Consider the following 18164-nt stretch of genomic DNA (forward strand, 5'->3'; position numbering starts at 1 on the left):
CTGCGTGGGCACCAAGTCGCCAACCACATTCTGCCACCGGTTCCACATGACAAACAACCAGGAGCTTTTTCTTTCTTTTCTATTCTTTTTCTTTTTTTTCCTCTTCTATTTGACGGCAACAGCCACTCAGGTTGGCATCACAAAGGTCAGGAATGGGAAGGCATTTATTCTGCTGTATGAAAGTAGATAGTGACATGATCAAATATAATGTAGGTCAAAGGTTATTATATATCTTTAAGAGACAAATATATTGGTCCTCTAATTATAATATAAGCCCTCTTAGCAACCGGTGTTTGGAGTATGATAGTTGGATGACGATTGCGCTACAGCTGAATACATTTTCCATGAAAGTTCAACCACAGGTTTAGTCCACATGATCGAGTCTTCTAAAGAATTTATGAGCTCCAAATAAGACATTGAGATCTATAATGGATATATCAACAAGATTATATGTCTATTGTCGTAAACATTATATGCTTGGAGATTAGATAAGGTATAGGATACTATTTGATATTTCTATCAAAAGATTCTTGCACCAACCATTATAAAAGGCGCCTACGATTGTAACCGTCAACCACTCAATCCTCACATGAGCTCGGAGTTCTACGTTTCTGCTTAGTCAATGTGACAGCCAACCAAACACTTGAGTAAAAAACTATAGCGTGATTAATTTTAGACGTGTCAAATTTACACGGGAATCAAACATACTCAAATTTTTAATCATAAATATGACAAAGTTAGTAAAAAAACTATGTATACGACGTATGAGCTAGAAGACTAATAAAATATGACTTGTCATAGTTATAGCAGTTCATTAAATAATTACTTAAAAATTTATGACCTGACAAACTTTAGAGGTTTAACCTAACATATCTTTAGAGGCTTAGGGTCTGACTCAACTAGAGATTCTGAAAAATAACTTGTGAATTATAAAAGGTTGAATTGTAAAAAACTGATTATAAAAACTTTCAAATCATGGATTTAAAAAACTTTGATGAGTAGTTTAATAAAATGGATTTTCACCATATGTGAAAAGCTGAGAGAAACCAACATCTTGTATTTTCATAATCCAACAAATATATTGTAAAAAATTATAGAAAAAACTATCTGTTTATTTTAATTTTAATTATAAAAGCTGAAGTCAGCCGAAAACGGACCGAGATGCGACGCCAGAAGAGGACAACGCGCAAACGGAGGGAGAAAGAAAAGCGCAACAGCACCGGTCAAAAGTCCACCTGATTAACGCCCGGCTAGCAAAACCTCGCAATATATATAGCGCCCACCAATAAAGTTCACGGCAATTCCCCCAATTCTATCAGCTTGCCAGACCAAGCAAAACGAGCGAGAGAAAAAAAATCCGGCGCTGCTTAGCTGTGATACTCCTCGGAGCGGAGGCGTAGCCATGGAGCGAGCGGATCAGGCGGCGGCGGCGGCGGCGGCCGATGGCAACGGCGTGCGGACGGCGCCGTCGACTGCGCCGTCGGCGCGTGTGTCGATCTTGGAGTCGGTGCGCGCGTGCGGGCTGTGGGGGAAGGAGGTGGAGAAGGCCGAGCTGCGGAGACAGGTCGTCATGCCGCTCTACCTGCGCCGCGCTGTGGCGGCGGCCGTGAAGGCGAAGGATGAGGCCGCCGGCGTGGCGGCGGCTTCGGCGGCGGATGGGGAGGCTGACGGGGATGGGGAGAAGGAGGAGGGGGCGGTGGTGGCGCCTGTGGTGGTGTTCGTGAACTCGAAGAGCGGCGGGCGGCACGGGCCCGAGTTCAAGGTGCGGCTCCACGAGCTCATCAGCGAGGAGCAGGTGACAACGCCGCGATTCCCGCGCCACTCGTGCGACTCTGCTTGCCAAATTTTACTACTTTTTCTCCCCACCCCAGTTTGCATTCGTGTTGGTTGTCGTTTTGTCGGTCGCTCTGGTTTGGTTTTGCACCTTGCAAGCGATTGTTTATGAGATTCGTGTGGAATTTGGTACCGAAGTTTGGACTCCCGTAGACATATTTTAGCGGAATCTGCTTCGTTGGTGAACAATCGGGGAACAAATGTACTCTCGAGAAGAGCATGAGCGTCTACGTGCCATGCGATCTGTGTGAAGTTACCAGTGTCTGTCTCTAAAGCTTGTGCAGATCAATTCAAATGTTAACATAGCACAGAATAGGTTATCACATCGTACTAAGCCACTAACTATGTGCGGATTGTTGAGAAATACACGAATTTTAATGTTTTTTTGCTCTCCTTGGCTGATTTTGCTGGCCCATTTGCCTCAGCGTGGCCCAAGCCCGTGTGGTGAAGAACAAAATGGGGCATCGGTCATGCTAGGGCAAAAGAGAGCTGGAAAAATGAGAAAGAAGGGGAGAGAGAGCTGGCGGTAGCTGTTGGGCAACGGCGGCGCAACCGCACCTCTGATTCCCTCTGGTGGCGTTTGGATGCTCACTTGGATTGGGATACGGATATGAAATGGGTTATGAGACTGGGTTAGGGGTAGGGATATCAAAATCTATTCCATATCCAGTGTTTGGTATGAAATGGGTTAGGGAGTAGGATACGATTTTGATTTTACCAAAATGCCCCTCACAAAATTAAAGTTGAAAACATTGTTCGGCTGGTTCTTTTCTTCCCACTGGGTAGTTGAGAGCAAGCTCCCATATCCCAGCCATAACCCACCTCCCCCATTGGGTTTCAATGTGTGGGAAATGAGCCACTCATATCCCATTCCCAAACCCCTCTCATATCCTATTCCCTCAAACCAAACATGAGTTCAATTCTATCCCAGCCATCATATCCCATTCCCTCCTTTCATTTCCAAATATCCAAACGCCACATCAGGGGTTGTGGGGAACTGGAGGGCGTCATTGCATCTCTTTGAAGGCCGGCTCCTTCTAGCTAAAAAACAGAGAGAAAAACACTCTTCCCCTTTGATTCCCCACTCATACCTCTTCGCTTTTGGTTGACATCTCTGAGCAAGAGTCGAGGGAAGCTCGGTTCTTGGCTTTGGTGCTTCGGTGCTAAGAGTGATTGAGTGGAGAAGCCCCTATGTTGGTTTTGGTCAAAGCTGTGGTCGTCGAGGCTCGCCCTCACATGCCGTCATAGTGCGGTTGAGGCTCTGTATCTCTGTTCTCCTCGTCGGCGGTAACGGTGGGCGATAGGATTTCTAGGTCTGCGGCTTTTGAGCCGTGCCTAGCCTCGGTCATCAGCGCATTTCAGCGTGTTTCCTTATGAGTATTAAAACTCTCCTCTGATCTGAATGGCGGCCTGATTTCATTGCTCTGTGATGATTTTATACACTGAAATTGGGGTTGTTATCTGAGTACATTAGTTTCAGACCCGTGCAGTTCTCTAGTTGTCTAATTATACTTGATTCATTCATTGGACTAGTTATTGCTGTTAGTTCAGATTGTTTGGTTGTGATCGATGAAAAACAGGATTTCATTGTTCAGTTTTGGTCAATGAATGTATTGGAGAACTGCTGCTCAGTTGGTGTTCTGATCTAGTTATAATCTGAATTTGTTCTTTGAAAAAGAACATCATCACTGTCCACATAAACCTTGTTTCTAGAGTTTTATACAGGTTCTGAAACTAGGTGAAGGCTTAGATCCAGTCCAATTTATGATATGTAGCTAGCAATAGTTAGGGGGCATGACCTTATGTGTCTTGAGGCCAATTGTTACAGACAATCTGAGAGCTCTTTCATTATTTATAATTTCTAGCTATTTAGTCCATGGTTTAGACATGATGTATGATGTTTTGCTAATGAATAGCTGTCACATTCATGCAATATCATGTGTAATGAATATGTGCTGCTATGCTATTTTATATTTATATGTGGAATTGTGTCCATGCTCTTATTATCGTACTATAAACAACAATCTAGAAATCCTATCGCTTCTGCGATAGTTATTTCTAGCTCCTCTGCCCTATCACCGTCGTCCTCGGACACGATTAAGCCTGAGAACTTCGATGAGACCGACTTTAAGCGTTGGTAGGCCCGGACGAGGCTATGGTTGATAGAGCTCGGATTATTCTAGGTCCCCACTGAAGAGCCGCTCGCTTCACCGGGGGAAGACATGCAAGACGAGGTCGAAAGAACGTGCCTCAACGTGTTAAGGACCCATTGGGAGAAGGCTAATGCTTCAGCCCTAGCACGCCTCTTGGCTGTTCTATCAAACAGACTCTTCAATGTCTACGCGGGGTTCAAGGAAGCACGAAAGATATGGTCAGAGTTGAATGACAAGTATGCTGAAAGTGACAATGGCAATGAGTCCTTCATGGTGACTAGTTAACTGAATTTTCGTATGGAAGATGACAAATCAGTCATAGAATAGATCCACGAGTTGTAGCTGATTGTGCGAAACTTAAGCCAATATGGCTGTGTCCTCCCCGACAGTTTTCAGGTTAATGCCATCCTAGCCAAGTTGCCCACTTCTTAGTGTGACTTTGTCACTGCGTGTCGGCACTTAAAGTAGTGGTTGACTCTTAATGAGCTCATCGCTGCTATAAATGTAGAGAAAAAGTCTAAGACATGCTATGGTGAGGTGAAGTCGCCCGCTCAAGCTAACCTTGTTAAGCATAAGAACCATCTTGTGAGGAATGTGAAGAAAGAGAAGATCAAGCCTGGATTCTTCAGGATCGAAGACTAATGCTATGAAAAAGAAGAAGCAGCCTGAGATTGTTTACTACGTCTACGGCGGGTTAGATCACAAAGCCAAAGGACAAGGGGCTGGCGCTTGAGCAGCAGAAGTCAGCCAAGGCCCAAGTGCACGTGGTGGTTGCAACGACCGGTGAAACTGGCAAAGGCGACTCCACTAGTGGGTATGTATCTGAGACCTTTATGGCAAATTCATCAGTAAGTTAGTGGGTTGAAATAGGTGCTACAAGACATATTTGTGCTGATCAGACGTGTTTTACTTCTCTACAGGGTGCAGATGGTGGATCCGTATTGATGGAGAACGAGGACATGACAACAGTATGTGGAGTAGGACAAGTGAGCTTGATGTTGACTTCAGGCAGGATTCTTGTCTTGAAGGATATGCTGTTTGTGCCTGCAATGATCCGTAATCTACTCAGCAGGTTAATACTGTGTCGGCAAGGAATAAAGTTAATCTTCGAGTCAAATAAAGTAGTGTTGATCATGTGTGGGTCGTTTGTAGAAAAAAGGCTATGATTGCAGAGCCATGCTCCGTATTTCTATTCTTGATAGTTCCGTAAATATTTTCTATTCTTCATATTCTAATAAGAATATTGATCTATGTCATTCTCGTCTTTTCATGTTAATAATGAAGCAATTGCACGTTTGAGCAAGATGGATCTTATTCCCTCATATAATTATGACAAGAGCTATGAGTGCGAGGTGTGTGCGCAAGCAAAGCAGCCCCGCAAACTGTTTCACTCGGTTGAGGGGAGAAGCATGACACCGCTAGAGGTGATCCATCCTGATCTTTGTGAAATGAATGGAATATTAACTAAGAGTGACAAAAAAATACTTCTTTACTCTTATAGATGCTACTAGGTTCTGCTATGTCTATTTGCTTAGAACAAAAGATGAAGCATTAGAATATTTTAAGATCTATAAGGCTGAGGTAGAAAATCAACTGGGGAAGATAATAAAGAGATTGAGGTCTGATAGAGGTGGGGAATATATTCTCCGGTATTTCTCCGAGTTCTGTGAAGAAAGTGGCATAATCCATGAGTTTACGCCACTATACTGACCACAAGACAACAGAGTATCTGAGTGAAACAATCGAACGATTTGTTACTTGGTTAACGCCTTATTACAAAGTTCTGGTATGGCTAACTCATGGTGGGGTGAGGTTATTCTCACAGTTAACTTTGTTCTGAACATGTTCACTCCTCGAAATAGTGAGGCAACCCCTTATGAAGGATGGAAGGGGAGGAAACCGAATCTGTACTTTCTTCGTAACTGGGGTTGCTTAGCTAAAAGTTCACGTTCCCTAGCCGAAGAAAAGGAAATTAGGACCAAAGACTGTCGATTGTGTCTTTCTGAGGTACGCACAACAGAGTATGGCCTATAGATTCCTAGTGGTCCGTTCTGAGGTCTCAAACATTGCTATCAACTCAATAATGGAGTCTCAGGATGCGACATTCTTTGAACACATCTTCCCATGCGAGCGAATGAGGCTGATATCCATGATCTTTTAGTTGATAACTCTGTTATGTCAGTGACACGGTTCCTGAACTGGAACTCAGGAGGAGCAAGAGGCAAAGAACTGAAAAATAACGGGAGATGACTGTCACTTTTGTTGTGGATGATGAACCACGAAACCTTTCAGAGGCATACGCTTCTCTAGAAACAGAGTATTGGAAGAAAACAATCCGTAGTGAGATGGATTCGATCATCACTAATGAAACTTGGGAGTTAGCAGACCTTCCAGTTGGCTACAAACCGGTCGACTACTAATGGATCTTCAAGAGAAAATGCAAACCTGATGGTACTATAGAAAAGTACAAGGTCCGATTGGTGACTAAGGGTTTTACGCAAAAGAAATGTGAGAACTTTTTTGACACATATTCTCTTGTTGTCAAATTGCCTACTATCCACGTGCTCTTAGTACTGGCAGCTTCGCATAATCTCCTTGTGCACCAGATAGATGTAAAGACCGTTTTCCTTAATGGAGAGTTGGATGAGGAGATTTATATGCAACAACCAGATGTATTCATCGTAATAGGACAGGAGGGTAAAGTATGCAGGCTAATCAAATCCCTGTATGGTCTCAAACAGGCTCCTAAACAGTGACATGAAAAGTTCGATACTATACTGACATCGATTGGCTTCTGTGTTAATGAAGCCGATAAGTGCGTGTATTATCATTCTGGTGGGGGCGATGTGTCATTCTATATTTATATGTGGATGACATATTACTGTTTGGGACAGATTTATAAATGATTAACCAGACCAAGTCTTTCCTATATCAGAACTTCGATATGAAGGATCTGGGAGAGGCTGATGTAATTTAAACATTAAGCTGCTAAAGGATGAGAATGAGATAGCTTTAAGTTAATCCCATTATGTGGACAAGGTGCTTACACGTTTTGGTATGATAGACTGTAAGACTGTAGACACGCCTTATGATCCAAATGCTAAGCTGAAGAAACATGTAGATTATGGGAAATACCAGTTAAAATATTCATAAGTGATAAATTCCCTTATGTACTTAGCCAGTGCAACTAGACCTGACATTCGTATGTAGTATGTAGATTGAGTCGTTATATGTCTAACCCAGCAGATAATCATTGGATAGCACTGGAAAGGGTACTTAAGTAACTGAAGGGGACAAAGAACCTAGAGATTTTACTATTTTGTTCATCCTGTAGTCATAGAAGGATTCAATGATTTCAACTGGATCAGTGACTCGAAGGATATGAAGGCTACGAGTGAATATATTTTTACTCTAGAGGGCGGAGCTGTATCTTGGAGGTCATCTAAACAAACCGTCCTTACTCGCTCCACGATAGAGGCTAAGCTAGTGGCGCTAGACTCAGCAGCTGCAGAGGCATAATGGATCCGAGAGCTCTTTTTCTGACCTGCCTATATTGGATAAGCCGATTCCAGTTGTTCTCACTTACTGCGATAACCAAATCGTTCTAATTAAGGTGAAGAGTAGGAATGACAATATGAAGACTTCGAAGTATATAAAACGACGACTCAAATCGCTAAGAAATGCAGTAGAGACGGGTATAATCGTTGTGGATTATATTCAGTCTGAAGGAACCTGACAGATACTTTCACAAAAAGGAATGGTTAGAAAAGTCATTTAGGCAGCATCAAGAGGAATGTGATTACTAACCACTCATAAGGTTCACACCTGCAGTAACCTATCCTAGGAGATTGGAGATCCCGTGAACTAGGCTCTAGAAAAATAAGCTGTGTGGACACAAGAGTAATTCAATCCCATTTGTTGTATTGCTCTTCTATAGGAGAGGATGAGTTGTTAGCTCTTAATGAATTTAGTGCCATATGACAATAGATGTCGTACTACAGGATATTTAGGAGAATTCACCTATGTGAGTGTTATTGTGGTGTCACGATCATAAAGAAGCTGAGTATTTCTCTAGGTGGCACTTATAAATTAAGGTACATGGATATAACCGTAACGTTCAACTCGAGAATTAAGGCAAAAATAGCCTAGTACAGGGCGTTGTATATGATGAGACTCTCGCACTAAAGCTGAGGATCAAGGTTTAGTCCTTCTCATCTTGTGTAAGCCAAATTCTATGCAACTAGGTAACTTGTTCAAACCCGAAATGTACAAATTACTCAAATCCTGGATATCAAACCGAATAATTCCAACATTAAAATTTGATGGGGATTGTTGAGAAATACATGAATTTTAATGTTTTCCTGGGCTCTTCCTTGGTTGGTTTTGATAGTCCATTTGTCTCAGCGTGGCCTAAGCTCATGCGGTGAAGAACAAAATGGGGTGTCGGTCCTGCTAGGGCTAAAGAGAGCTGGAAAAATGAGAGAGAGAGAGAGAGAGAGAGAGAGAGAGAGAGAGAGAGAGAGAGAGTTGTCGGCGGCGGTGGCGCAACCGCACCTTTGATTCCCTCGGGGGTCGTGGAGTGCTGGAAGGTGTCGTCGCATCTATTTGAAGGCCAACTCCTCCCTGAAAAAAAGAGAGAAAAACTCTCTTCCCCTTTGGATCCCCACTCATACCTCTTTGCTTTTGTTTGACATCTCTGAGCTGGAGTTGAGGGAAGCTCGGTTCTTGGCCTTGGTGCTTCGGTGCTAGGAGTGATTGAATGGAGAAGCCCTGTGTTGGTTTTGGTCGGAGCTGTGGTCACTGAGGCTCGCTCGCATGTGCCGTCGCAGTGCGGTTGAGGCTCTGTATCTCCGTACTCCTTCTCGCCGGCGACAACGGCGGATGATAGGATTTCTGGGTCTGTGGCTTTTGAGTCGTGCCTAGCCTCGGTCATCAGCGCATTTCAGCATGTTTCTCTGTGAGTATTCAAACTCTCCTCTGATCTGAACAGTGGCCTGATTTCATTGCTCTGTGATGATTATATACACTGAAATTGGGGCTGTTATCTGAGTACATTAGTTTCAGACCCGTGCAGTTCTCTAGTTGTCTGATTATACTTGATTCATTCACTGGACTGACTAGTTGCTGCTGTTAGTTCAGATTGTTTGGTTGTGATCGATGAAAAACAGGATTTCATTGTTCAGTTTTGGTCAATGAATGTATTGGAGAGCTGCTGCTCAGTTGGTGTTCTGATTCTAGCTATAATCTGAATTTGTTCTCTGAATTTCTGTACTCTGAAAAAGAACAGCAGCATTGTCCACATAAACCTTTCTTCTAGAGTTTTATACAGGTTCTGAAACTAGGTGAAGGCTTAGATCCAGCCCAATTTATGATGTGTAGCTGGTAATAGTTAGGAGGCAGGACTTTATCTGTCCTGGGGCCAATTGTTGTAGACAATCTAAGAGCTCTTTCATTAGTTATAATTTCTGGCTATTCAGTCCATGGTTTAGACATGATGTATGATGTTTTTGCTAATGAACTGCTGTCACATTCATGCAATATCATGTTTAATGAATATGTGCTGCTATGCTGTTTTATATTTATATGTGGAATTGTGTCCTGCTCTTATTATCGCACTATAAACAACACGGATTTCCCATTAATATTACGAAGGTAGAATCATGAAGCTGAGTCATTATGCACTAAGATCAATGAGTACTGGATTTTGGATGTCTCGAGGAAAAGCTTGTTTTCAGTGGAAAACAAGCTTGTGTAGACGGAACATTTTATGTTGGATGTTAACTTCATAATAAATGCCTGTACCACTGGCCGTTGCGAAGGATCTAGCAATTTGTGTCTCACTTTCTCACATGGCCCCAGAAGAGATGAAAATATTCAAATTGGTAGGTAGCTGGTAGGCGAGGGAGTCAAGGAGGGAGGATCTAAATAGAGATCATGAACCACCGAGGTCTTTCAAGTAAGAAAAAAACATCATCCTTCTGAGGTAACATAAGCCATAGTGTTTGAATTTCCTGTAATTTTTAGTTTGACATTTCCTTGTGACAAAACCTGGACCCGTGATATTGATGTTGATACTACTGGATTTTATCTGAGTTCCTTGTGTATCAAATTCTGTGGAACTTGATGTTGACTTGTGAGGCTTGGTTGCTGATGTAACTATGCAGCATAAGAGGGCTAGAACCGAGGAAAATTAAGGTGGTAAAAAATCTACACAATTCTATTAAATTTGAAAGTCTTGTGCCGGTGTGCGTTTCTCTGTTGGACAACTTATGTAACATGTTATTGTGGTTGAGAAAATGGGATACAATTTCACCCTGTGTTTTCCCTTTTTGTAACTATTAATTATGTGATCATGTTATGCACTTGCAACATCTTTTTTAGATCTTTCTATTTATCTTGCTTTTGCTTGTTTGAGAGAACTCTAGACTTTATACTGTTTAGTACAGACTGACCCAACCATTTTTTCAGGTCTTCGATCTTTCTGGTGTGAAGCCTTCTGATTTTGTTCACTATGGTTTAAGTTGTTTGGAGAGGTTAGCTGACCAAGGTGATAACTGTGCGAAAGCCGCTCGTGAAAAAATGAGGATTGTGGTATGCGATATTGCATTTTTTTTAGTATTAAGAGTTATCTGTACATCCGATTTTCTTTCCCTATCTGTTAACTTATGGAAGGTCGTGGCTTTCTCTACTACTTAGGGGGTTCCTGTGTTTTCCTCATTATGAACTAAATTTTTGTGATGTTGGTTACTCGTGGTCTTCCAACTACTTTGTGTAACATCCGTGCACTAGTTTTTCCTGACAGGTTGCTGGGGGTGATGGCACAGTTGGTTGGGTGCTTGGATGTCTCTCAGATCTTTATAAGATGAAAAGGGAACCAGTTCCACCCACAGGAATCATTCCACTTGGTACAGGAAATGACCTTGCGAGATCATTTGGATGGGTAATGACCTATATGTGTGCCATTTGTTCCATGTAAGTTCTTTGTTTTCAGTCCAAACAACTAATTAGCACATGCGCAGGGAGGCTCTTTTCCCTTTGGTTGGCGCTCAGCTGTAAAGCGTTATCTCCGCAAGGCTGCCACTGCTCCCACCTGCCGCCTTGACAGGTGAGATCATTGTTAATCGCTGTTGGCATCTTTGTTCATCTATATGCATTCAAGTTTGTTTTGTTGATTAGTTGCTTACCTAGAGGAAAAAAATTAATTTCGTGGAGTGGTTTTAGTCTCTATCCTCCCTAATAAAACTTCTCGTCTACATATCTGCTATCAATTTGCCAATAGTGCGAAACAAATTATCACTCCATGTAACTCGTGCACATCCTTGTCATTTTTTATCCCTTGATACATGAGATGACTACATACTCTAGATTGGCAGAATGTTGTATCAAGATATTAATGGCTATTTTTAAACATCTATTTTGTAGCATCAAATTCTGGTATCTACTCTAGATATTTCCGTTCTTTTAAAAATTCTATGTAGGAAATTTATCTGTTTCTGCACTGATAACCTCTACTATTGTCCATGCAGTTGGCAAACTGTAATTCAGATGCCAGAAGGAGAAATACAAGAGTTGCCATATGCACTTAAGAAAGTGGAACCTGCAGATCGGTTGGAGATCAGCCAGGTTTTGACTATGAATTCACTTGGATTTATATGTTCGACTTAAACATAAGCCGTCTATATGCATTACTATTTCATTTTATCTAACACGCCTGCTAAGTTTGCAAATGATAACAGAAAGCACTGCTAACTGCTAAGAATTTAAGATTGCAGATGACATAACAGAAACGCTGAAAAGTAATGTTAGGACAAGATGGTAACAGAAAAACAATCTAGCTGCTTGTTGCAAAGGCACTGGAGATTGTATTTTGTAGAGTATGCTACAGTATATTTGATCGTTTGGACTTATTAAAAGGCTAATCTAATATGGTGCAGGAGAACAGAACTGAGTTACCTGAAAAGGCTTCTTGCTATAAAGGAGTATTCTACAACTACCTTAGCATCGGTATTTCATTGATTACTTAATCAAAAATCTTTATTTTGTTAATGCTGTTATTTATCATTCTTTAAACATGATGATTGCAATTCAATAGAGATGATAATGCTCAAATATGCATCCTTCAGTTTTTTTTTTAATTTTTTTGCGAAGCTTCAGTGGTTTGAAGTTAGTGCAGTTGATAAACTTAGGTGGTTTAACAACATGAAACTTGTGTGGCTATAAGTGGAATTAGAACATATGTATATGCTTAGATTTCTATACAATTTGATTAGTGTTTTTTTAACTATTATAGTTTACTGTCATTGTTAAGTTTGTGATTTACTTTGAACAGGGATGGATGCTCAGGTTGCATATGGCTTCCACCATCTTCGTGATGAAAAGCCATATCTTGCGCAGGGACCAGTTGCAAATAAGGTGCCAATAGAAATTCTCCAGTGTACACACTTCATACATCATTAGTCAACATTACAAAATTACACTGGAGATGTTTCTATTGGCTAATTCTTTTAATAAACGCCGGGCAACATATATCCTTCCATTCAGACTGTACCGATTAGTAATATCTTTATTGGTTTCCTGTTTCATCAGAAGCTGATAATTATGATGATTAATATATCACGTGATGTCACAAAAAAGAACTTATTGATCCCCACTTCATAGTATGTTCTGGGCATACTACCATTCTGCTTATCCTGCTAATCTGTTGAATGAGCTGGATGTGGTACTGCAAGTTCTTCGAGACTATAAATTTGAAAAAGAAGGAAATAGGCTCCAATGGTTTATTTATATATATGGGCAGTTTTTCTCTATTCCATTTTATGTAGCATAGTCATTTGGTATCACAGAATCACATGTCATGTTGTTATGTGACTTATAAGTGATTATGCTGATGATCTTTGTTTTCTTACCCTATGCAGTTTATTTATTCTGGATATAGCTGTACTCAGGGGTGGTTCTGTACACCTTGTACATCAAGTCCTCAGCTAAGGTAAATGATCTGCTTTTACATGGACTATATTATGGCTTCAAACGTTTAGAAGTATCATGTATTTATTTTACTTCAATCCATTCCAGACGCTATCATGATTTGATTTGAAGTTAATTTTTGAGATTTGACCTACTGAACTTATAAGATTTATTGTGCTTTTAAAAATTAATTTCTAAGATATGTGATGGGCCTAGAATAGAGTACTTGTTAGTTGACCTCTGAGTATTTGGTACAAGGTTGATGTCCATGGTATACTAAATATTGTTAGATGTATATTAGTCTTCATGCATTTCCCCATTGTATAAGGGGTTTAGTACATAATTGCCATATATATTGGTCTAGTCCGTAGTCCCCTTTCCCCCCATAATGAATACAAGTGCTATTCATAACAAATATGATGCAATGACAGTGAACCTTATATTTGCATTTTGTCTCCATATTTGATGGTTCGTAAGTTAAGTTGTGAATCAGGTTGTGATGACGCTCTTCTTCCTTTTCTGAGCTGCAAAAAATTGTCTTGCCATTTATCCAAAGCTGACATAATGCTTTGTTGCTGCAGGGGGCTTAAGAACATTTTACGGCTTTACATTAAAAAGGTCAATTGTTCTGAGTGGGAGCAAGTTCAAATGCCTTCAAGGCAAGTTGTTGATTTCTTTTACTTTAAACAGGCTACAGCTAAGAGCCTTAAGGACCATTGAGATTCCTGTGAGATGCTGACACTGTATACACGAATTTCTGTCTAGTTTAGGAATTAGTTTTTGACACTTGCACATATGCTTATGCGCGGCAATGACTCTTATGATGTGCTGATATACGATACTTGGTGTGACAAACACCTGCATCCATATGGCTCACAATTTTTTAGCTGCAAATGTCCAATTGGCATTGATTCAATAGGTATGAGAGTTGTACTTGGGGTTTCTATATGTCAGTTTTTCATCTGAGTTGTCACACTATATCATTCAAAGATGATTGATTTAACGTAAAGTGCATATCATTTTTGAACTAAGACATATATTTGAATGTCTTAGCAGCTCATCCTGTTATCTGAACACACCTTTTAAAACCGTCAACCGTAAAAGTATTAAAAGGTGTATTGAATGTCCATGTTGGACCAGGCACAAAATATGTAAGAAACAAGAACTTCATTTCTAAAAAATCATAAAAACATGTGGTACTTATCCTGTACATATTGTTTAGTGACTGTTAGATGCATACCATTTTCAATGGGTCTGTTCCTAATGTGTATTAGGATACTATTTTGAAGCCTGAAAAGCATATCTGCACATGACAGATGCTAGATCAACATGCCACATCGAGAATTATTGTCTAGATTATTTACTTTTGTTGTTTTTCCTTAGAACTTGTCATACCGATCCTTGGGCTGTATGTCCCACAATTGTGCTCACATATTTTTCCCTGATACTGCAGTGTTAGATCCCTAGTTGTTTTAAATCTGTACAACTATGGCAGTGGAAGACATCCATGGGGTGATCTTAAACCTGGATATCTTGAAAAGGTTAGTAGTTGAGCTTGCTCTCTACTTTTCTGTTCCTGAGTACGGACTTTTGAGACCTTTTGAGGATTGGGTTAGATTTGATGTTGCAAAAGTGGTATAAAATGGATCAACTTAGCATTATTTAGATGTATATTATAGGATCATAGCTGTATGTAGCTTTCGAGAATATGAGGTAGCTAGAATTCAGCGGCACATAGTGGGTTTGCACAAGGGTCTTGTTTCGTTTATGCACATGAGTACATGATGTTGGCATTCTATACTGATTTGCAGAGAGGTTTTCTTGAAGCTCATTCAGATGATGGTTTGCTAGAAATATTTGGTCTGAAAGAAGGTTGGCATGCCTCATTTGTTATGGCTGAGCTTATAAAAGCAAAGCACATTGCCCAGGTACTTACTCCCCCCCCCCCCCTTCTTATTTTTGCATTATCTGTGTCAGCAAAAGATTGATCTGTTGGGATAATCTGGGTGATAAGCAACAAGCTTTGACGTGATCAATATTTTTTCTACGGGACTTTCTTGATGTTGGGATCTTTTGCTAGCCACAAAATTGTTTGGTATACTAAGGTTTTAGTAGCTTGTAAGACTTAGTTTAATTAAACTATTTGAGCAGTGGTAGACCGGTCGTGGTCGACGTTCTTATGTGTTTTCTTATGTCTCTTTTCCCATATATACTCCTAATGGACTATGATCCAAATCCATTTCCTGTTATCAGGCTGCAGCTATCAAGTTCGAAATGAGGGGTGGCCAGTGGAATCGAGCATATGTTCAAATGGATGGAGAGCCATGGAAACAATCACTTGTTCAGGACCAGTCAACCATTCTGGAAATAAACAAAGTTCCTTATCATTCTCTAATGATAAATGGAGAGCAATAATATTCTCTTATGTTAACCAGGTAACATTCTGGAAAGTCCATTTCCTTAATGTTTTCTTTAGGTGGCACCACTTCCTTAATGTTTGCTGGCATCACTTTCTGCTCCATACAGCTTATCATTTTCTGATATCACCTCTGATCATCCTCTAACCATTTTGTACCAGGGTTGTATTCTTAGACCGTTAGATTGTGTACAGTTGAGGAGCAGCAAGTATTAGATTCTTAGACCTGGGTCGACTGCAGCGAGCATGCATGTTCATGTATTGGTCAAGTCATGGCCGGAGCATGATATGGCACCAAGTTCTTTTGAAGGAAAAAAACAAGCTTAAGTTATTTGCAGTGTAACTTTGTGTGTCAATGCAAAAGAATGACCTTGTGAAACACACCATCCAAACTGTAAAATTTGACGGTTTGCCGTTTGCACTGTCCTAGGGCATGTTGATTTGCATACAACTTTATTCACACTCTAAATATTCAGGAAGCACGTCCGGACTCTAGGCCCTAGCGTCGCTCCTCTTGGGAGACTCGGGGGTGATTCGAGCTTTGCCACCGTCGCCTCGTCTGCGCGTGTGGTGTGACCACCGTTGTCATTGCCTGTAATACTAAATTTTTGAGAGAAAAAAGAGCGAGATTTGACAAAAAGTTGACTTTTTGATCTTTTGCTTGTATGGACGATCGGAGACTGCGGTTGCGTTCATCTAGTCGAGACGAACCTATTTTGTTATTCATATGTCCGTTCTGGGTACTTTGTGACCCGTAGCAAGTCCAATAAATCTACACCGTTCGTTGTTTTTTTTAAAAAAAAAAGGATAAGTTGCGCTCTACTGCGCTCGCTCTCTCTCTCTCTCCATCGCTGCTGCGCGCTGCTGTCCCCGCGCCGGCCGTTGCCGCCAGAGCGTGGAGCCGCCGTGCGCTGCCGTCCGCCGCTTGCTCGCTGTCGAGCGCGCTGCGCCGAGCGCCCTGCGCCGGGCCGCCGCCGCACCGCTCCTGCTCCGGCCGCCGCGCGCCTGCGCCGCTGCGCTGCAGCGCACGCCATCACCGTCCTGCATGCCGTCGTGCGCCTGCGCGCTGCTGCTGCTTGCTCCGTGCGGCTCTGTGCTGGCTGCTGTGAGAAAGAAGAAGCTAACGGAAGCAAGCAAAGAAAGAAAGAAGCAAGCACGCGGAAGAAAGCCAGGAAGGAAAGAAAAAGAAAAGAAAAGGGAAGAAAGAGAAAAGGAAAAAAAAAAGGGAAGAAAGAGAAAAGGAAAAAAAAGGGAAGAAAAAAAAAGAAAAAGGGAAAAGTTGGAAATTTCGGAATTTCGTCGGATTCGTCGTCAATCTTTCGAAGGCGATTTCTCGGTAATTTCTGGACGATTGTGGTTTGATTAAATCAAATCAATCAATAGTGTTATTTCATGTAATCAATAGTCTGATTCGTTTCGATAATCATTATTATTCGAAGATACGACATCCGAGTCGAAGTATTCTTTTTATTCATCGGAGTAAAGTCTAATTAATGAGAGTTTTAGTTCGACTCTGAATTGAAAAAATAGTGTATCATTTCATGTGATACAGTTCTCTGTTCAGTTGTCCGGAATATAGGCGTATACGCGACGTTTTCAGACGTAGAGCTGACGCTTCATATTTTATGTGTTTTAAATATGTTTTAGTTCTAATAGCATACCCGTATAAGTGGTACTACTTCTGGGCGTTCTTGATCGAATTTTTTTCGTCGCTTTTGGTAAAAGGCAAGTAACGTGGGGGTGTGGTTCCGTGCTATGTTTATATTCATGTCTTACTTCTTTTGCAAATAAAATTGAAGTGTATGGTTTTCTTTTCTAATCCATTTAAATCATGGATGACGTTGCATTCGATTATTTAAATCAATACTTTTCTTATTGATTTGGATTGTACCTTTGTCTTCATGAATCAGTTGTGGTTTTTATCATGAGCCATTCAAAAAGGAATAAAGAATTGACGTCAATTCACATGCATACATATGCATTTATGCACTTCATATGGTGATAAAGGCCGATCACTACCATCGCGCGTGATTCGTACCGGTACATGAAGTTGCATGAGATGTTGGCATCGTCCAGCTCTCAAATGGAGTTGCATCATAGCATTCATACATTTCTTTTTATGATATTTGGAGAATACAGAATTCTGGGAGTTGAATGCCATATTTTGTGGAAGACTGGGTTGAAGTTTGTCGTGGATAGGCTTACAAAATCCGCACATTTTATCCCAATGAAGACCACCAGTTCAGCACATGATTTGGCTCCCTTGTATATCAGGGAAATAGTGAGGTTGCATGGTGTGCCAAAATCGATCATTTCAGATCAGGATTCCAAATTTGTATCCCAGTTTTAGCAGAGTTTTCTTATAATAATAGCTATCAAGCTAGTATTCGGATGGCTCCTTTTGAGGTTTTGTATGGCCGAAGGTGTGTTTCTCCTTTGTGTTGGGATTCTGTTGGAGAGAGATCACTACTTGGTCCGGATTTGGTTCAGCAAACATCAGAAAAGGTGCCCCAAATACGTCAGAACCTGTTGGCTGCTCAAAGTCGACAGAAGAGCTATGCAGATATCCGAAGACGAGATCTAGAATTTACAGTTGGTGACTATGTTCTGCTCAGAGTGTCGCCAACCAAAGGTGTTGTACATTTTGGTATCTCTGGAAAGCTTAACCCGAGGTACATTGGCCCATTTCTAATCACAGCCCGAGTAGACAATTTGGCGTACCGTCTTGATTTATCAGACTCAATGAGTGGAGTACATAATATCTTCCATGTTTCTATGCTAAGAAAATATCTGAGAGA

General features: G+C 41.1%; 1 protein-coding gene across 1 annotated transcript; it reads left to right on the forward strand.

Moving 5' to 3' along the window:
• The first annotated feature begins 1274 nt into the window (after window positions 1-1274).
• Window positions 1275-15783, forward strand: LOC133921050 (diacylglycerol kinase 7-like). The gene is made up of 13 exons (XM_062365761.1): window positions 1275-1795; window positions 10455-10577; window positions 10789-10926; window positions 11006-11091; window positions 11513-11609; window positions 11921-11990; window positions 12316-12398; window positions 12902-12972; window positions 13532-13609; window positions 14404-14491; window positions 14762-14878; window positions 15204-15385; window positions 15529-15783. Exons 1-12 carry the CDS (start codon window positions 1403-1405, stop codon window positions 15363-15365), a joined length of 1506 nt encoding a protein of 501 aa, XP_062221745.1. The 5' UTR covers window positions 1275-1402; the 3' UTR covers window positions 15366-15385; window positions 15529-15783.
• Window positions 15784-18164: the final 2381 nt, after the last annotated feature.

The sequence above is a fragment of the Phragmites australis genome, chromosome 6 (assembly GCF_958298935.1).
Source record: "Phragmites australis chromosome 6, lpPhrAust1.1, whole genome shotgun sequence".
Taxonomy (NCBI): domain Eukaryota; kingdom Viridiplantae; phylum Streptophyta; class Magnoliopsida; order Poales; family Poaceae; genus Phragmites; species Phragmites australis.

What these genes read in the sequence shown, in the direction of transcription:
- LOC133921050 (XM_062365761.1), top strand. Translation starts at nt 1,403, where the DNA reads ATGGAGCGAGCGGATCAGGCGGCGGCGGCGGCGGCGGCCGATGGCAAC. An exon ending in AGCTCATCAGCGAGGAGCAG is followed by an intron (nt 1,796 to 10,454) that starts GTGACAACGCCG and finishes CCATTTTTTCAG; the next exon opens with GTCTTCGATCTTTCTGGTGT. An exon ending in CCCACCTGCCGCCTTGACAG is followed by an intron (nt 11,092 to 11,512) that starts GTGAGATCATTG and finishes TTGTCCATGCAG; the next exon opens with TTGGCAAACTGTAATTCAGA.